Consider the following 19607-nt stretch of genomic DNA (forward strand, 5'->3'; position numbering starts at 1 on the left):
CTGAGGTAGATCGCCTGAGCCTAAGAGTTCAAGACTGCAATGAATTATGATTGTGCTACTGCTCTGGTGACAGAGTGAGACTCAGTCTCAAAAACAATCAATCAAACAGGCCTCGCTCTCACCTGGGTGACAGAGCAAGAATCTAGCAGTTGCTAAAGTCTTTAAAGAAAAAAGGAACGCAGTGTGGCTATATTAACGTTAGACAAGAGATTAGGACAAGAAGTGTTACTAGAAAAAAAGAACACCATTTCATAATGAAAAAGATTCACTTCAAGACATTATGGGCTGAGTGCAGTGGCTCACGCCTGTAATCCCGGGACTTTGGGAGGCCAAGGCGGCTGGATCACCTGAGGTCAGGAGTTCAAGACCAGGTTGGCTAAAATGATGAAACCCCATCTCCACTAAAAATACAAAAATTAGCTGGGTGTGGTAGCGCACAGCTGTAATTCCAGCTACTTAGAAGGCTGAGACAGAATAGCCTCAACCCAGAGGTAGTGGTTGCAGTGAGCCAAAATCTCACCACTGCACTCCAGCCTGGATGACAAGAGCAAGCCTCCATCTTAAAAAAAAAAAAAAAAGACATTATGATCCTAAATGTGTATGTACTTAACAACAGAGCTTCAAAATACATGAAGCCAAAAACTAACTACAGGGAAAAACAAATCCAAAATAATAACTAGAGAACTTAACACCCTCTCTCAATAACTGACAGAATCAGCTGGATGCAGTGGCTCATGCCTGTAATCCCAGCACTTTGGGAGGTCAAGGTGGCTTTATGCCAGGTGTTCAAGAACACCCTGGACAACATACTAAGACACTAACTCTACAAAAACTTTTTTAAAAATTACCCAGGACAGGGTGCAGTGGCTCACACCTATAATCCCAGCATTTTGAGAGGCCAAGACAGGCATATCACTTGAGGTCAAGAATTTCAGATCAGCCTGGCCAACATGTTGAAACCTCATCTCGCTAAAAATACAAAAATTAGCCAAGCGTAGTGGTGGGCACCAATAATTGCAGCTACCTGGGCTGAGGCAGGAGAATCTCTTGAACCCAGGAGGCAGAGGATGTAGTGAGGCAAGATCGAGCCACTGCACCCCAGCCTAGGCAAAAGAGTGAGACTCCCATCTCTGTAAATAAATAAATAAAGCAACCATTATAAAATAAAAAATAAATTTTTTAGGCCAGGCGAGGTGGCTCACGCCTGCAATCCCAGTGCTTTGGGAGGCCAAGGCGGGTGGATAACCTAGGTCAGGAGTTCAAGACCAGTCTGACCAACATGGAGAAACCCCATCTCCATTAAAAATACAAAATTATTTTGTATTTTTTGCCAGGCATGGTGATGCATGCCTGTAATCCCAGCTACTTGAGAGACTGAGGCAGGAAAATCAATTGAACCCAGGAGGCAGAGGTTGCAGTGAGGCAAGATCGCGCCATTGCACTCCAGCCTGGGCAACAAGAGCAAAACCCTGCCTCAAAATAAAAAAAAATCAGCAATTCCATTATTAGGTATTCCAAAAGAAATGAAAACATGTTCACACAACGACTCATCCACTAATGTTCACAGAAGCTTTTTCAAAATACAAACCAGAAAGAAACTAAATCTCTAACAAATCAATAAACAAATCACAGCATAAACATATAACAAAATATTACTCAGCAACTGATACATGCAGCAACATGGATGAATCTCAAAAACATCATGCTGAGTAAAGTGATCCTTGCACAAAAGAATATATACTATATGAATCCAACTGTATGAAGTTCTAGAATGAACAAAACTAATCTATGCTGGAAAAAAAAAATCAAAACAGTAGTACCTTGGGAGAAAGACTTGCTAAAGGGCCTAAGGGAATTTTCTCAGTGATGGTAGGTAATGTTTTATTTCTTGGTAGGGGTTTCAGTTGTGCAGGAGTATACATTTGTCAAAATTTAGATAATGTTCACTAAAGATATGTATATTTGTCCAGGCGCAGTGGCTCATGCCTATAATACCAACACTTTGGCAGGCTGAGACAGAAGGATCGCTTAAGCCCAGGAGTTAACCCACAACCAGCCTGGGCAATACATCGAGACTGCATCTCTACAAAAAATTAAAAAAATTAGCTGGGCATGGTGGCATTTTCATGTAGTCCTAGCTACTCAGGAGGCTGAGATGGGAGGATCATTTGAGTCTGGGAAGTCAAGGCTGCAGTGTGTCGTGATTGCACCACCACACTCCAGCTTATGTGAGAGAGACCCTGTCTTAAAAAACAAACAGCCGGGCACCGTGGCTCACGCCTGTAATCCCAGCACTTTGGGAGGCTGAGGTGGGTGGATCACCTGAGGTCAGGAGTTCGAGACCAGCCTGACCAATACGGTGAAACCCCATCTTTAAAAACAAATAAACAAACAAACAAACAAAATGTACATTCATTGTTACATAATTTTACAACAAAAGAAAACTGTTAATGTCCATCAAGGACAGACTGGTGACACATACACCATGGAATACTATGCAGCCATAAAAAATGATGAGTTCATGTCCTTTGCAGGGACATGGATGAAGCTGGAAACCATCATTCTCAGCAAACTAACACAAGAACATAAAACCAAACACTGCATGTTCTCACTCATAAGTGGGTGTTGAAGAATGAAAACACATGGACACAGGGAGGGGAACATCACACACCGGGGCCTGTTGGGGGTGGGAGACTAGGGGAGGGATAGCATTAGGACAAATACCTAATGTAGATGACAGGTTGATGGGTGCAGCAAACCACCAAGGCACATGTATACCTACGTAACAAACCTACACGTTCTGCACATGTATCCCAGAACATAAAATATAATTGAAAAAAAAAAAAGAAAGCTATAAGCAAATATTGAACCCTAGTTAATGACATGCATGCTGACGTATTTAGATCAAAGCGAAACAACGTCTGCAATTTACTGGGGAATCCATCAGAAAAATAAAATGGGTTGACGGGTAGGTAGAGTGATAAACAAGATATGGGATAAAACAAGTAGAGCCAACATTAGTGGCAGAATCTAGGAGGTGGGTGTACAAGTATTCACTGCAAAATTCTTTCAACCTCGGTGTATTCAAAACTTTTCATAAAAAAATACTGGAGGTGGGAGAATGGGCTGGAAAAAGCAGACACAGAGGCTACACATTCCTCTTTCAAGGAAGACGGGCAATACTTGGTGAAAGGAAGAGCCTTAAAATAGAACCTGAACTTGGCCAGGTGCAGTAGCTACGCCTGTAATCCCAACACTTCGGGAGGTCGAAGTGGGCAGATCATGAGGTCAAGAGACCAAGACCATCCTGGCCAACACAGTGAAACCCCATCTCTACTAAAAATTGTTGGGCGTGGTGATACACGCCTGTAGTCCCAGCTACTTGGGAGGCTGAGGCAGGAGAATTGCTTGAACCTGGGAGGCAGAGGTTGCAGTGAGCCAAGATGGCACCACTACACTCCAGTCTGGCAACAAAGCAAGACTGTGTCTCCAAAAAAAAAAGAAAGGAAGGAAGAAACCTGAACTCAGCCTGACATTAGATGTGCACAGGCAGGTGGGCTTTGGTTGTAGTCTATACCCAATGAGATGCACCTAACGGCAGCAATAAATCAGCCAGACGTAATCAGACCTAGGGCATCTTCTGACATGTGACAGAAAGTCAACATGCACCATAACTGATAGATGTGATCAAGGCATCTCATTAAGAACACATACCCCACCACGTAAACCAACAAGGGAAACATTCAGTTTCCACGCCTGACCAGAGAGCTAGCTCATAGTGACAACACACAGGAAGCAAATTTGATTTCTTGGAAAAAAAAAAACCTGCATGGAATTTTAAACTACAGAATGGACATAAATATTTAAATAAAGGCTTCTCACTTTTTCTTCTCCAAGGTACAAGTAACAACATATGTGAAATGGTATCTCCTACTCCTCGCTAGGTTTCCCTTAAGAACAGTAACACTACGGGTTTAGGCTGACCAGTCTTCTCACTTTCAGAAAAGTGAAAAACCTCTTTGGGTCACAAGAATCACCATCCTAAGCTGCAAACAAAAGCCCAAATTCCATGTTCCTACTCTACTTATTAAAGGGGATCACTTTCATTGTACACACATCTAATGCCTGTGATCAAATGCCCTAATTCTTAACATAATCCAAACAAAAAACTGTTACTGTTTGGGCACACTTGGGAGAAAAAGAAAAATGTCACATTTTTGGCAAAGACACAGGGCTAAGGAAAAAATTTCCTATTTCTACTAAAAAAAAAAAAAAAAAAAAAAAAAAAAAAAAAAAATTGAGTGGTTCCACTGAGAAATCCAAATGTAAACTCCTTCATACCTGCAGAATCATTGCAAGAGTAGCTGCTGTTCTTGACTGAGGGGTAAGAAAGCCAAGGAGCACAAAGTGCCCTAACAAAGATCCACTGTCCACAAGTACACAGTTGATGCATGCAGAGGACACGGCTGGGCTCACTGCTCCCCCAACAGATCCAGAGCACCAAGCCTGTCCCAGGTGAAATGAATGACATCCCTCACTGTGCCAGCTCCCAAAACACCACACACATTCTCCCAACCACAAAGAGTGTGCTGTGATTTATGATCTGCATACAATGCAGTGAAGGTTGTCCTGTCCCTCTGAGCAGCTCTTCCATGCCCATGCTGACCGTGTAGACTTGGTCCTCAGAACTCACCCCAGAGACCCTAAGGCAGCCAGCAGATGAGGCCAGAATGACTAGTAACATAAGGCTTGCTACTCTTCCGTCTTGATGAGTTATTACTGCACTCCTATATACAAACAAACTGAACTCCAGGATTTGATTCAAAATCCCCTGGTGCATTAGCCTTCTTTGGCTGCCAGGGCTAAGTACTACAGATTTCAGTGGCTTCCATAATAGAAACATATTCTCTCAGAGTCTAGATTCTGGAAGTACAAGATCAAGGCAAACGCAGGGTGGTTTCTCCTGAGGACTCTCTCCTTGGCTTGCAGATGCCTGCCTTCTCCATATGTCCTCAAATGATCATTTATTTTATTTTATTTTTTTAAAGACAGGGTTTCACCATGTTGGTCAGGCTCCTCATCTTAGGTGATCCACCCACCTTGGCCTCCAAAGTGCTCTGATTACAGGCGTGAGCCACCAGGCCCTGCCTGATCATTTCTTTATCTCTGCGTCCTAATGTCTTCTTATAAGGACATCAGTCAGATTGGATTAGGGCCCACCAAATTATCTCATTTTACCTTTATCACTTCCTTAAATACTCCATCTCCAGGCCAGGCACAGTGGCTCACACCTGTAATCCCAGCACTATGGGAGGCCAAGGTGGGTGGATCACAAGGTCAGGAGTTCGAAACCAGCCTGGCCAACATGGTGAAACCCTGTCTCTACTAAAAATACAAAAATTAGTTGAGCATGGTGGTGCATGTGTGTAATCCCAGCTACTCAGGAGGCTAAGGCAGGAGAATTCCTTGAACCCAGGAGGCAGAGGTCGTAGTGAGCTGAGCCACTCCGCTCCAGCCTGGGCAACACAGCGAGACTCTGTCTCAAAAAAAAAAAAAAAAAAAAAAAAGGCCGGGCGCGGTGGCTCAAGCTTGTAATCCCAGCACTTTGGGAGGCCAAGGCGGGTGGATCACAAGGTCGAGAGATCGAGACCATCCTGGTCAACATGGTGAAACCCCGTCTCTACTAAAAATACAAAAAATTAGCTGGGCATGGTGGTGCGTGCCTGTAATCCCAGCTACTCGGGAGGCTGAGGCAGGAGAATTGCCTGAACCCAGGAGGCGGAGGTTGTGGTGAGCCGAGATCGCGCCATTGCACTCCAGCCTGGGTAACAAGAGCGAAACTCCGTCTCAAAAAAAAAAAAAAAAAATTCCATCTCCAAATACAGTCACATCCCTGAGGTCCATGAGGTGAGGGCTTCAGCACATGACTCTGAGGGGACACTATTCAGCGCACAGACAGGAAAACAGGGATGAGAAGGTGCACACGAAACTGACTGCCCACACATGGGCACAGGGCCTTCATTACATGATTGCTTTTTTCTTTAAATTTGCTTTTAAAGTTTTCATTAAGGTTTTCCCGATCACTCTTACCAAAGCCTGCGTCCTCCATCTATCCCCAGGCTGCATCTCCCGCTCTGAGGCCACAGGCTCACCTTACACATTTCAGTCTCCAGCATCTATGTCTGACAGCATCAGTGCTAACAAACCATAGTTTAATGGGACAAGTGAATGCATGATGCAGAACACCTCCAGTGGCTTCAAGTGCATACAGAACCAACACCAAACTCCCCAGCCCAAGGTCCTCCCAGGACTAGGAGGCCCATTCCACCTCTACCCTATTTCTGAACTGCAGGACACAGTCCCGGTCCCAATCTGTCTGGAAGTGGCTGCTGCCTGCTCCATGAGTCTTCTGACATCCTAGATCTCCCCTTACTCTCTGATTTTAGGTGTAAGTGACCCACTTTCCAAAGTGTAACATCCCTAACCCTCTTCTTGGTATGCTAAGCATGTAACAGGCAAGCATGACCAAGTTATCTCATTAAAAACATGTATCACACCATGTAAACCAACAAGTAAACAGAGAATGATTTAAACACTGAACAGTTGGATTTACAGGACTTAATCATGACCATGTATTTACACTGCTGAGTGACCAGCAGGGGGCACTGCTGATGGAAATGAAGAAACTGGAAGATCAAGAGTAAGCGCCCGAGTGGGGCAGATTGCAGTTGCCCTTCTCCCGTGCAGAGTAGCCCTTCACTGCAATACTACTGCTAAAAGAAATGTTTTGCTTTATACTATCTTCCTCTGAAGGGATGCTCTGAGCAGCCCTCGAAGGTTCTGATGTGCTTTCTGAATCTAAATTACGACAGAATCTGACTATATATTGAAAATTAATAAATACATACTATGTAAATGGTAACTCTTCAAGACAGAAGAGTAATTAAGCCATATGTTGCCAACAGTTCTGGCCTCATCTACTGGCTGCCTTAGGTTCTCTGTTGGGCACCTTCTGCCAGGTTCTCCAGCCTCCTGACCCTGAGTTACCAAGCTGCCACCCAAAAATCACTGTGTTAGCTACCCAAGAGGAAAGATAAAACAAAACACAGCAGGTCCAATTCACCTCCTTAACCCAAATATGGCTTGTGACAGTTACAGAATCAGTTTAGTGGGTCACGACCACCAGGTTGGTTGGTTTGTTTTGAGGCAAGAGTCTCACTCTGTCACCCAGCCTAGAGTGCAGTGGCACAATCTCAGCTCACTGCAACCTCCACCACCCAGGTTCAAGCGATTCTCCTGCCTGAGCCTCACAAGTAGCTGGAATTAGAGGCACCCACAATCACACACCAGCTAATTTTTGTATTTTTCGTAGAGATGGGGTTTCACCATGTTGGCCAGACTGGTTTTAAACTTCTGACCATAGGTGATCTGCCTGCCTCAGCCTCTCAAAGTGTTGGGATTACAGGTGTGAGCCACTGCGCCCAGCCATGACCACCAGTTTTAATGGAAAAAAAAAAAAAAAAATTAAAAAATCAGACCGTTAAAAGTATGCTTCCTTTAAACTTTTACTTCATTTATACAGACACACACATTTGTGTCCATATCAGGTCAGCATGGAGAAGGTATGGCTTTCTGGTGCCTGCAGTGACCAAATTTTAAAAGGTGCTGGTCCAATTCAAGCTTTCAGTTCCTCACAAACAGTCCAGCAATGACTATAGCAGCTGATAGCTCAGTGCCTATAACCTAGGAGATCTTTTCCTCTTCACTTTCTATTATGGCAATTTTCAAAAACACACAAAAGTAGATGGAAGAATGTATAACCATTACCAAAGCATCCAGCTATTCCCTTTATTTCTTCTACTTTTAGTAAAGCAAATCCCAGAAATCAAATTATTTCAGCTACAAATATCTCAGTATACATGACTATCAGATGAGAACTTAATTATCATACCCAACAAAATGAATAATTTATTATTTAATATCTAGTCCTACATTCCTAGGGAACTTTATAACATTTTTCTGTTTTTATTTTTGTTTTTTTCCTTGAGACATGTCTTGCTGTCACTTAGGCGGTGGCACAATCACGGCTCACTGCAGCCTCAACCTCCTAGGCTCAAATGATCTTCCCCCTTCAGCGTCCCAAGTAGTTGGAACTACAGGCATACACTACCATGCTCAGCTAATTTTCTTATTTTTTGTAGAGATAGGGTCTCACTGTGTTATCTAGGCTGGTCTCACACTCCTGGGCTCAAGTGATCCTCCCACTTCAGCCTCTCAAAGTGCAGGGATTACAGGCATAGCTACTGCACTCAGCCTATAAACTTTTTCTACCTTAACGCAAATAAACTAGATAAATGCAAATATTTAACTTTGTTCAGTTTGAAATCATAGCCACCTGGTGGAGCAACCTAAGACCAGAGGCAGCAGGGAAGCTGAGACCCACAACAAGGTTAAGGCCACAAGACCGCTTTTTGGGGGGGGGGGCGGGGGGGAAGACAGAGTCTTACTCTGCTGCCCAGGCTGGAGTACAGTGGCATATCAACCCACTGCAACCTCTGCCTCCTGGGTTCAAGAGATTCTCCTACCTCAGCCTCCTGAGTAGCTTGGACTTTGGGACATGCCACCACACTTAGCTTATTTTTGTATTTTTAGTAGAGATGGAGTTTCACCATGTTGGCCAAGCTGCTCTTGAACTTCTACCTTCAAGTGATCCGCCCACCTTGGCCTCCCAAAGTGCTAGGATTACAGGCTTAAGCCACCACGCCCGGCCCTGACAAAATGGCTTTTTCAGACTGTGATCTGAATATAAAAATACACACACAACCCAACTTAAGTGTACATCCAAGTTTCTTATGAAAAGGAATTACTTCTTGACAGAATTGTGCCACAATGCACAGAACACAGGTCCATACTGTAGGTAGGAACCTTATACTCCAAACCCCAAAACAGGACTCGTAGGCTGAAAAGTACCACTCTGGGGCCAGGAGCGGTGGCTCACACCTGTAATCCCAGCACTTTGGGAGTCCGAGGCAGGTGGATCACGAGGTCAAGAGATCAAGACCATCCTGGTCAACATGGTGAAACCCTGTCTCTACCAAAAATACAAAAAATTAGCTGGGCATGGTGGCGTGTGCCTGTAATCCCAGCTACTCAGGAGGCTGAGGCAGGAGAATTGCCTGAACCCAGGAGGCAGAGGTTGCGGTGAGCCGAGATCGCGCCATTGCACTCCAGCCTGGGTAACAAGAGTGAAACTCCGTCTCAAAAAAAAAAAAAAAAAAGAAAAAAAGAAAAAGAAAAGAAAAGTACCACTCTGCAGACATCGGGACAGAAGGGCAGCCCCAATTGGTCACTTCTACTCCCTAGGGCCCACACCTTTAATGGCCAGTGGACTTCTCTGTCAATGCACTAATTCCTTCAGAGGTACCCAGGACTGATTCATCTCCCCCATCAGCTCCTCCGGGCCACAAGCTCTTCCTGCATCCCCATCACCCAGTGAGTTTCACGGGACACAGAGGGGCTCAACAGACATTTGTTAAATGAACATGGCCCACTTGAGGAAACCCAGGTGTACAATCATTATAACCACATGTGCTGAGGTGGCTTGGGAAAGGGCAGTGCTACACTGGGGCCAAATTTCCATGAAACGCACTTCGGTCCATCAGTTCTCTGCCAACTCACTGATTCCTGCGTCCTGAGGAAAATGGACCGTGGTAGAACAAGCCTGAATCACTGCCTGGCAAGACACCAAGACAAGTGTCTGAGACCTAAAACAAAACAAAACAAAACAAAAGGCCCACCTGGGCTCAAGTGATCCTCCTGCTTCAGCCTCCCAAGCAGCTGAGACTACAGGTGAACACCGCTGCACCTGGCTAATTTCTATATTTTTTGTAGAGATGGGTCTCTACAAAAAATATAGAAATTGTATTTTTTGTTGCCCATGCTGGTCTCAAACTCCGCTTGCCTCAGCCTCCCAAAGTGCTGGATTACAATCATGAGCTGCCATGCCCAGCCTAATTCTGCATTTTTTAAAAGAGCTAATTTAGAAGAATTTAAATGTCCAAACTGTACTTTCATAAAACTATTGTCATTAATTCTGCTATTTATGTCTGAATTTGTGTATAAGTTTACAGGAGATATCTCTGGTTAATTTACCTTAATGCAGGAGTCCCCAAACTGTGGCCCCCTGAGGCCATTTATCCGGCCCCCCGCCGCACTTCAGGAAGGGGCACCTCTTTCACTGGTGGTCAGTGAGAGGAGCACAGTATGTGGCGGCCCTCCAACGGTCTGAGGGACAATGAACTAGCCCCGTGTAAAAAGTTTGGGGACGCCTGCCTTAATGAGAATGATTTAACTACCAAAGTTCTTTTTTTTTTTTTTTTTTTTTTTTTTTGAGATGGAGTTTCGCTCTTGTTGCCCAGGCTGGAGTGCAATGGCGTGATCTCGGCTCACCGCAACCTCTGCCTCCTGGGTTCAGGCAATTCTCCTGCCTCAGCCTCCTGAGTAGCTGGGATTACAGGCACGCGCCACCATGCCCAGCTAATGTTTTGTATTTTTAGTAGAGACGGGGTTTCACCATATTGACCAGGATGGTCTCGATCTCTTGACCTCGTGATCCACTAGCCTCGGCCTCCCAAAGTGCTGGGATTATAGGCGTGAGCCACCGTGCCTGGCCTACCAAAGTTCTTAAGCTGGAGGTGGCCTCACACTGAATGTGGGAGCCGAGCAGGAAGGGTCTGCCAGCTTGTAATTGGCAGAGTACACGAGATAAAGTGTGTTAAGTCATGACCTGCAGAAGAATCCATGCCCCAAAGCTCCTTGTCTGGCTTGTCTACAGAAAACAAGCTAAGACAAGCGGCAGAATACAGAAAAAAACACAAAACTCCTGGTTTAAGCAACTACATAACAATTATCTCCCCTAGTAGAGACAATGAAATTAATAACCAACCTTGTTTATGCCTATATTTTTCATTGCCACCAAATGAAAAATTCTTGTTAATTTTTACTGTTTTTTTCTCACTTGTATTCCAAAAACTCAACAAAGTCTTACTGCTTCTCTCTCTCTCTGTCCATATTGCTGGATGTTTCTTGTTTTACCAAAGCTGACAGCTCCAGAAAAAAAAAAAAAAATCACTCAATCCCATCCTTGCCTATCACACACAGGTAGATGAGCTAGGTACTCCTTTAAGTGGTACACAGTGAGGTCATCAGTACTCAGCGCGCTCTTAGATCCCGGCATTCCATAGAACAGATGGCTCAGTTCCCACAAAGCTCAGCATCATCCACAATCGGGTCTGATGGTCCCTGCTAAGCAGTCACTGGGTTTGCACCTCTCCTTTCCAGCTAACTCCTTTTACTCTGCTTGGCTCCTCCCTCTTCTGTGCACAGCGCCCCTGTCTAGTCTTAACGCCTGCAGGCTGAATCACTCACTATATTGGGCTACCTTCCAGTCTTAAAACATCTTTGTAGGTAACCGCAAATTATATTATATTGCACCTAAATTAGACATGCATGGTCCTAACATGAAACAATGAGTTAAGAAAGTAGAGAAGCAGCACCACAGGACTCCCTGAAGGCCACCTGGCTACATTCCATTTCAAACAGGACTTTTAAATGGGGCACCTTGTCAAACAAGGTGGTATTTGTCAATTAAAGGACACTGCCCTACGGAGTACAGGGTAGTGAAATCGTAGGACTTACGGAGGTCTGCTTTAAACTTGTGGATAAAAGTGAGCACACACACATCAAAAACAAAACGATACCCAACACGTGATTATAAAGCATTTATTTAAAAAAGATACATTTTATTAAAATCCATTTTCCACTTTAATTGTAGCTCAATCCACATCGTTTTTCCAGTCTTAAAATATTTATCAACTACTGTACCCTTTTACTGTAATTAAAGCCACATTTTGTAAAACTACATAAACTGGGGTTTGACTATGAACTATGTCCTAAACTATGTCCTAAACATTGAACTATGTCCTAAATCCCACTGCCAAATGTAGAGTCACTAAAATCAATTAATGGTTTTAGGTCTGAGTGATACTGGACGAGTGAGCTGGCCATGAGGTGAAGGCCACCCCTGCTTTTACTGGATATCCAAAAACGAAGTCCAGTGAGCAGCAAACGTCTCCACGTTAACCACACAGCCCACTGGCTCCAGTTCCAGCCCTGGACAGCTTTCTGGCCCCTCGCCGGGCCCACTTCCTCTGCAGCCCCGGGTCCCGACGCGCAGAGAAGGCCGTCTGGGGCCGAGGTTGGGGCGAGCCGCTGCCCGGGCCGGAGGAAAGGCGCGGCGCTTCCTGCCTGCCCCGCCGCGCAAGCCCACCTGACCATTGTCCGGGGTCTCGCCCTGCCCCGCCCCGCCCCTCCAGCGGGCTCGCCACCCCCGCCCGGGCCCCGAGGAACACCCGCCCACCCGACCCTGGCCCCCAACACAGCCGCCCGCCGACCCCCGCAGCAGGACGCGCCCGCATACGCTCACCTTCTTGCCCTTCTTGCCCTCCTCTTCCATATCGCCGCGTGCGGCTCCCGCGGCCCGCCCGGCCCGCCCCGGGAGCCCCACCGCCAGCTGCAGCTACATGCTCGTCCCGGGCCCGCCGCCCCCGCGCTCCAGGCGCCGCCCGCTAGCCAGGCCCCGAAGTCTCCGCCCCAGCCGCGCCCCGCACCCGCACTTCCGGGCCCGAGGGAGCCGGCCCCCAGCCCAGCACAGGCCCCACCCTCCCCAGCGCAGGTCCCGCCCACAGCTGTCGCTCATCTTCACTTTCAGGCCCAAGGAAATCGGACCCGCGGGGATAAGACCCCGCCCCCTCAGGAAGGACGGAGCCTGTTGGCCCCGCTCACGGCGAGAGCACCGCCCACAGGCTGAAGATCCTGCCCCTTCAGGAGGGCGGAGAACGCGCCTGCCTTGCCCCGCCCCCAGCCCGCCCCGCGTCCTTCAGGAGAGACGGAAACACTCCTACCCCCACCTCGCCTCTTCAGGGCCGCGAGAACGCACCTGTCCAGCCTCCAGTTCGCTCCGCCTCCTCAGCGCGCGCGACACCGCGCGCGGGAGCAGCTGCAACTTTTTCAATTTGCCGCCATCTTTACGGCGGCCGACTTCCCAGCCTGCCTCGCGCTCGGGGAGGCGGAGCTCAGGCCTCTGAAAACGGGACGGTGGCAGGCGGGAGGGGGCGTGACCGGCAGATGGCGAAGGAGGGGCGCGAGGGGGCGGGCCCTCTGGAGGGGCGCGAGGGGGCGGGCCCTCTGGAGGGGCGGGGCGTCCCGCGGTGAGTCTGGGTGCGGTGCCGTTTGCTTTATTCTTGTGTCCCATTTTATTTCCTGAGCCACAGGGAATCCCTTTTCTAATATTTCTGTGTTCTAAAGTCTCCCTGCTTTGGACAAACACATTCGGAAAGTAGATATGCAACAACAAGGATGTGCGGGCTATCAGAATAGAATCGTAGAAGCTTACCGTCATCTGGCATGATTTACAAATTTTCCAGATGAGGTCCCGGGAATGGGGATTCACCCAAAAACACACTGCAAATTGGAGTCACCAACAGGTCTGCTATTTTGCCACTAAACCAACCTGCCAGTAAGGACTTTGTAGCACAACTAGAATGCAAACTTGTAACAAAGGGAACCAGTATTTGTCTCAACAGATTTTTTTTTTTTTTTTTTGACTCGGAGTACTGTCGCCCAGGCTGGAGTGCAGTGGCGTGATCTCGGCTCACTGCAGCCTCTGCCTCCCGGGTTCAAGTGATTCTCCTGCCTCGGCATCCTGAGTAGCTGGGATTGCAGGTGCCCGCCACCACGGCCGGATAATTTTTTGTATTTTTTTTTTGTAGAGACAGGATTTCACTATGTTGGCAGGCTGGTCTCAAACTCCTACTCCTGACCTCGTGATCCGGACGTCTGGGCCTCCCAAAGTCCTGGGATTACAGGGGTGAGCCACCGCGCTCGGGGCCTCGACTGATTTTTTTTTTTTTTCTGGTAAGTATTGGGTACTGTACCAGTTGTCAGTGTATTGTCTCTCAGCTCCACATTCACTTCTCATTTCCTGCTCTGAGAACATGGAGCTGGGCCCTCTAAGCATTCCTCCTTTGCTGAAGACACAATGTTAAGATCGTTAATGGGGCCATACGCAGTGGGTCAAGCCTGTAATCCCAGCACTTTAGGAAGTCGAGGCCAGCGGATCACTTGAGGAGTTCGAGACCAGCCTGACCAACATGGCGAAACCTCATCTCCATTAAAACACAAAAATTAGCTGAGTGTGGTAGTGCACACCTGTAATCCCAACTACTTGGGAGGCTGAGGCAGGAAAATCGCTTGAGCCCGGGAAGCCGAGCTTGCAGTGAGCCCAGATCCTGCCACTGCACTCCAGCCTGGGTGACAGAGTGAAACTCTGTCTCAAAAACAAAGATTTACAGGAACATTGTGACCCAATCAAGGACAAAGAAGTTTCACAACCCCCTCACAACCAGATGTCCATTATCATTGGACAAGTCATGACTTCAGCCTGCACCGTCTTCACCCTCCCGTAACATAAAAGGAGACTGAAATTCATATTAACTTAAAACGGTTCTTAGGACATTACTCCACCATCTTCTCAGTTCACTGGCTCTCCAAAATAAACATTACTTTCCTTGTCTCTTATCTCTGGCTGTTGTAGGGCGAACTGTATGAGCTTTGGACTTGGTGAGTTCTGCCCTTCATCTCTGGGAAGCTGAGGGACATATCTGCACAAGAACAAAGATTGCTTTACTATGCAGATAAGTTCCCCATCAGGTAATCTCTTGGAGATGTCCTCAGAAGAATAGACAAAAGGTCTATGACAACTCCGAGTCTCTTGGTTGATCTTTCCTGGTTATAGGATGAGATTCCTAGAGAGAGGTTTTTGAGACGATGGCATTTCTTTTTTTCTTATTTGGAGACAGAGTCTCACTCTGTCACCCAGGCTGGAGTGCAGTGATGTGATCTCGGCTCACTGCAACCTCTGCCTCCCAGGTTCAAGCAATTCTCTGCCTCAGCCTCCCAAGTAGGTGGGACTGCAGGCACCCACCGCCATGCCTGAGGGAATGTGTTCTCTTTCTGGATCCACCAGGGGGCGCAGTTTCAAGGGCAAGAACTTGCCAGCGCCATGTAGGACAAACTCATCTCTCTCTCCATCCATCCGGGAGATTTAACAGTTTCTGTTTTAATTTTCAAGGGCACAGGAAAGTGTCAAAAGTCAATCACTCAAGCGGAAGTTCTAAGGAACTCCTTTCACTGGCCTGGGGTCTTAGAGAAGCTGGGTTAAAAGTCCCCTTCTCGGCCGGGCGCGGTGGCTCAAGCCTGTAATCCCAGCACTTTGGGAGGCCGAGGCGGGTGGATCACGAGGTCGGGAGATCGAGACCAACCTGGTCAACATGGTGAAACCCCGTCTCTACTAAAAATACAAAAAAAAATTAGCTGGGCATGGTGGCGCGTGCCTATAATCCCAGCTACTCAGGAGGCTGAGGCAGGAGAATTGCCTGAGCCCAGGAGGCGGAGGTTGCGGTGAGCCGAGATCGCGCCATTGCACTCCAGCCTGGGTAACAAGAGCGAAACTCCATCTCAAAAAAAAAAAAGTCCCCTTCTCCCACACCCCTTCGGACTCCATGTTTCGGTCCCCTTCCACGAACACTCCCTTCGTTGAAGCCGTCTTTCTCTTGGATTTCCCCTCTGGAGTCCCCTCCCACACTCTCATGGAAGCCTGTCTTCCCCTCCTAAACACCAGCTCTCTCTCTATTCCCTTCCACTCAGAGTGGAAGGTGCTTTCCTCTTCTGGAATCCATCTGTCTGGACTCTCTCACTCAGTGTGAGAGTTAGCTGTTTCTTTCTCTCTCCTCCTTTTTCTTTCTTTACCTAAATAAATCATTTTCTACAAACACTTTTGAGTCCGGCATTTACTGCGCACTGTGCCGTGGTCTCCTCTCCCGTTCTTCAGGGAGTGATAGACCAAGAACCTGGAGAAATGTCCTCTCAGGGGAACTGAGGGCTCCCTTGAACCCCTGAACTGTAACATGCCCAGCTAACTTTTGTATTTTTAGTAGAGGGTTTCACAATCTTGGCCAGGCTAGTCTTGAACTCCTGACCTTGTGATCTATCCACCTCAGCCTCCCAAAGTGCTGGGATTACAGGCGTGAACTATCATGCTAGGCCTAATAATTTCTTTTTTCTTTTTGAGACAGAGTCTCCCTCTGTTGACCAGGCTGAAGTGCAATGGTATGATCTCGGCTCACTGCAATCTCTGCCTCACAAGGTTCAAGCGATTCTACTGCCTCAACTTCCAGAGTAGCTGGAATTACAGGCACCTGCCACCACGCCTGGCTGATTTTTTTATTTTTAGTAGAGACAGGGTTTCAAAAGCCAGGCTGGTCTTGAACTCCCGACCTCAGGCGATCCAGCCACCTCAGCCTCCCAAAAGTGCTGGGATTACAGGCGTGAGCCACCATGCCCAGTATCTCTAGTAATTCTTTATATTACACTTTTTCTACACTGTGTTTCTGTCTCCTGACTGGGCCTATCTGATACTGATACAAAAGAAATATTGGTCTCTAGAACTCCCCAAAGGCATTGGTATTCCAGTCTCTGCCAGATGAAGCAGAGATAGGGGAAACACCCTCTCAATCTGCCTTCTGCAATAATCCAGCTTGCCACATTTACACAAGCAAATGATGTAATGCATTTGATTGTCATTGTTCTCCCACCATTCACAGAACAAAGGCCTGATATTTAAAGTCTTCCACAATCTGCCACAAATGCATATTTATCACTCCATAATACAGTAAATATTTATCACTCCATAATACAGTAAATAACACTACTAAAACTTCCCTTAGCCTGCCCCTGAACCTGCTGACTTCCTCAGGCTGTACTTAACCCCATTAGAATACCTTTGCCCTATCTTTGCATCCACAGGTTCATGCTTCAAGTAAAAATCCATCTGCTAATGATCAGATGGTGATAACTGGGAATAAAGACAATAAAATGAGAAAAGCAAAGGCTGTTCGTTCAGAACTTCCTATAACAAGGGAGTCAGCCACCATCATTTGTATACAGATGACGCGCAATGTCAGGCAGAAAAGTGGGTAAGATTTATAGTGAAAAAAGGAACACCTCCAGCAATGTCCTAATTAGAGGACTGATGATTAGTGATATTGAGCATTTTTTAAATATACCTGTTGGTCATTTGTACGTCTTCTTTTGAGAAATGTCTATTAAGATTCTTTGCCCACTTTTCAAGGGGATTGTTTGTGTTTTTTGCTGTCAAGTTGTTTGAGCTCCTTGTATATTCTAGATAGTTCCTTGTCAAATGAAGTTTGCAAATATTTTCTCCCATTCTACAGGTTGTCTCTTCACTCCGTTGATTGTTTCCATTGCTGTGCAGAAGCTTTTTAGTTTTAGCTTAATATAGTCCCATTCGTCTAGTTTTGGTTTTGTTGCCTATGCTTTTGAAATTTTAGTCAGGCCGGGCGTGGTGGCTCAAGCCTGTAATCCCAGCACTTTGGGAGGCCGAGGCAGCTGGATCACGAGGTCGAGAGATCGAGACCATCCTGGTCAACATGGTGAAACCCTGTCTCTACTAAAAATACAAAAAAAAAAAAAAAAAAAAAAACTAGCTGGGTGTGGTGGCGCGTGCCTGTAATCCCAGCTATTTAGGAGGCTGAGGCAGGAGAATTGCCTGAGCCCAGGAGGCGGAGGTTGTGGTCAGCCGAGATCGCGCCATTGCACTCCAGCCTGGGTAACGAGAGCGAAACTCCGTCTCAAAAAAAAAAAAAAAAAAAAGAAAAGAAATTTTAGTCATAAAAATCTTTTCCTGGATCAATGTCTTGAAGCATTTCCCCTGTTTTCTTCTAGTAGTTTTGTAGTTTCAAGTCTTAGATTTCAGTCTTTGATCCATTTTGAGTTGATTTTTGTATCTGGTGAGAGATAGGGTTCCGGTTACTAATTAAGTCCTAGCCTTTTGGGGCTGTTACAAAAGTTACTCCTGGATTGTCACTAGAGATAACACCTGGCCTCCTGCAAGTTTGTTTTATAGCAGGCTGGTTTCCTGGGCTGGTTGCTGTACATAAGGAATTGGTTTCCTGAGGAGGTTGCTGCAGGTTGTAGGTCAGAGTTCAGTTGTATAAATGGTCCAGCTATTGTCTATTTGTATATTCAGTCTCTCATAACAGATGCCAATGAGACAATTATAAGACAATTTTTCTTTCCAGGTCACATCTTGGCTGTAAAATGTCCTAACAGCCACCTAATTTGGAGTGATTATTGCTTTCTTACCAATAAACTCCCAGCTCTTACCAATGGCTCCCACGTCTTGAACAAAAAACGACCAAGGTACCCAATTACTAAACTGCCCAGGCTTCATGAAAGCAACTTTATAGCCATGATACTCACTTCCTTCTCTCCCCTTTTCAGAATCACTCAGGGACAGCCTAAACCTTACAAAATCCCCTTCCTATTCCCTTATAATGAGAAACAGCCTATTTTCCTCTGGGGTGGTCTCCCTGGCCATGGTAGGTTAATAACCCCAAGTCTTTTAGACTCTGGCTAAATTTGGCTGTTGAGTTTTATGACTCAGCTCAAGAATCACATCTTCTACTAAATCTCTGGATGCAATTTTCCCCTCCTCCAATTTCCAGATAACTTTATTTGTGTGTCTGTGATTCTAGTTAACCATGTTTAGTACATTTTCTCTACTAGAATGAGCTCCTTCGGAGGTACGCACTGCATGAGATTCCTCCTTGTACCTGAAAGAAACTCTAATAAGGGAAATTATGTACCTCAAGCCAGTCTGAGGAGGAGGGGCCCTGGCAACATTACCTGAACATAGCTTCTCATAGATGCTTACCAGCTAGGCCCTGGGGTTTTTAGGAAACACCTAAACACTGAAAATTTACCCTTAATTGGCCTATTCAAAGACAATGTTCCCAGATTTGCATTTTTCCTAGATTTTGGCCAATATATACATGTTTTGAGACAGGGTCTCGCTCTGTCACCCAGGCTAGAGTGCAGTGGCACCATCTCGGCTCACTGCACCCTCAACTTCCAGGATCCAGCTATCTTCCCCACCTCAGCCTCCCAAGCAGCTGGGACTACAGGTGCATGCAACCACACTGGCTAATTTTTGTATTTTTAGCAGAAATGGGGTTTCACTATGTTGGTCAGGCTGGTCTCAAACTCCTGACCTCGTGATCTGCCTGCCTCAGCCTCTCAAAGTGCTTGGATTACAGGCACATGCCACCATGCCCAGCCTCTGAGTTATTTTTTGACATATAACAGGTCACACTTCAATTGTTGTGCATTTGATAAATCCATATAGACTGCATTAATGAAGGAAAGGCACTTTAGAGTTCATAAGAGTGAATTAACAGAGAATTTTAATATCCAGCTTCCAGGCCTATAAATCATGAAGGACCAAATCAACTCTGGATCAGAATGACCTCTCAGAAACACAGCCACATTGTGTGGCCCCCAACGGAAGCAACCTTGCAACTTTACTTTGATATCTCCTTAGCTATCACTGTTTATTCTTCTAGAGTGGCTCATTTTCTTTTCACGCATACATCTGTAGGAGACGAGAATATGCCACCCCAAAATATGCC

General features: G+C 46.3%; 1 protein-coding gene across 3 annotated transcripts in view; it reads right to left on the reverse strand.

The window, feature by feature from the left end:
* CCM2 (CCM2 scaffold protein) overlaps window positions 1–12649 on the reverse strand; it is a 79812-nt gene extending 67163 nt beyond the window's left edge. For all 3 annotated transcript variants that reach the window (XM_039462081.2, XM_039462082.2, XM_039462080.2), the window contains exon 1: window positions 12485–12649. In XM_039462081.2, coding sequence (XP_039318015.1) covers window positions 12485–12514 — 30 coding nt within the window. In that variant the 5' untranslated portion in view covers window positions 12515–12649. The remainder of the gene's footprint in view (window positions 1–12484) is intronic.
* Window positions 12650–19607: the final 6958 nt, after the last annotated feature.

Source organism: Saimiri boliviensis, chromosome 10, assembly GCF_048565385.1.
Source record: "Saimiri boliviensis isolate mSaiBol1 chromosome 10, mSaiBol1.pri, whole genome shotgun sequence".
Taxonomy (NCBI): domain Eukaryota; kingdom Metazoa; phylum Chordata; class Mammalia; order Primates; family Cebidae; genus Saimiri; species Saimiri boliviensis.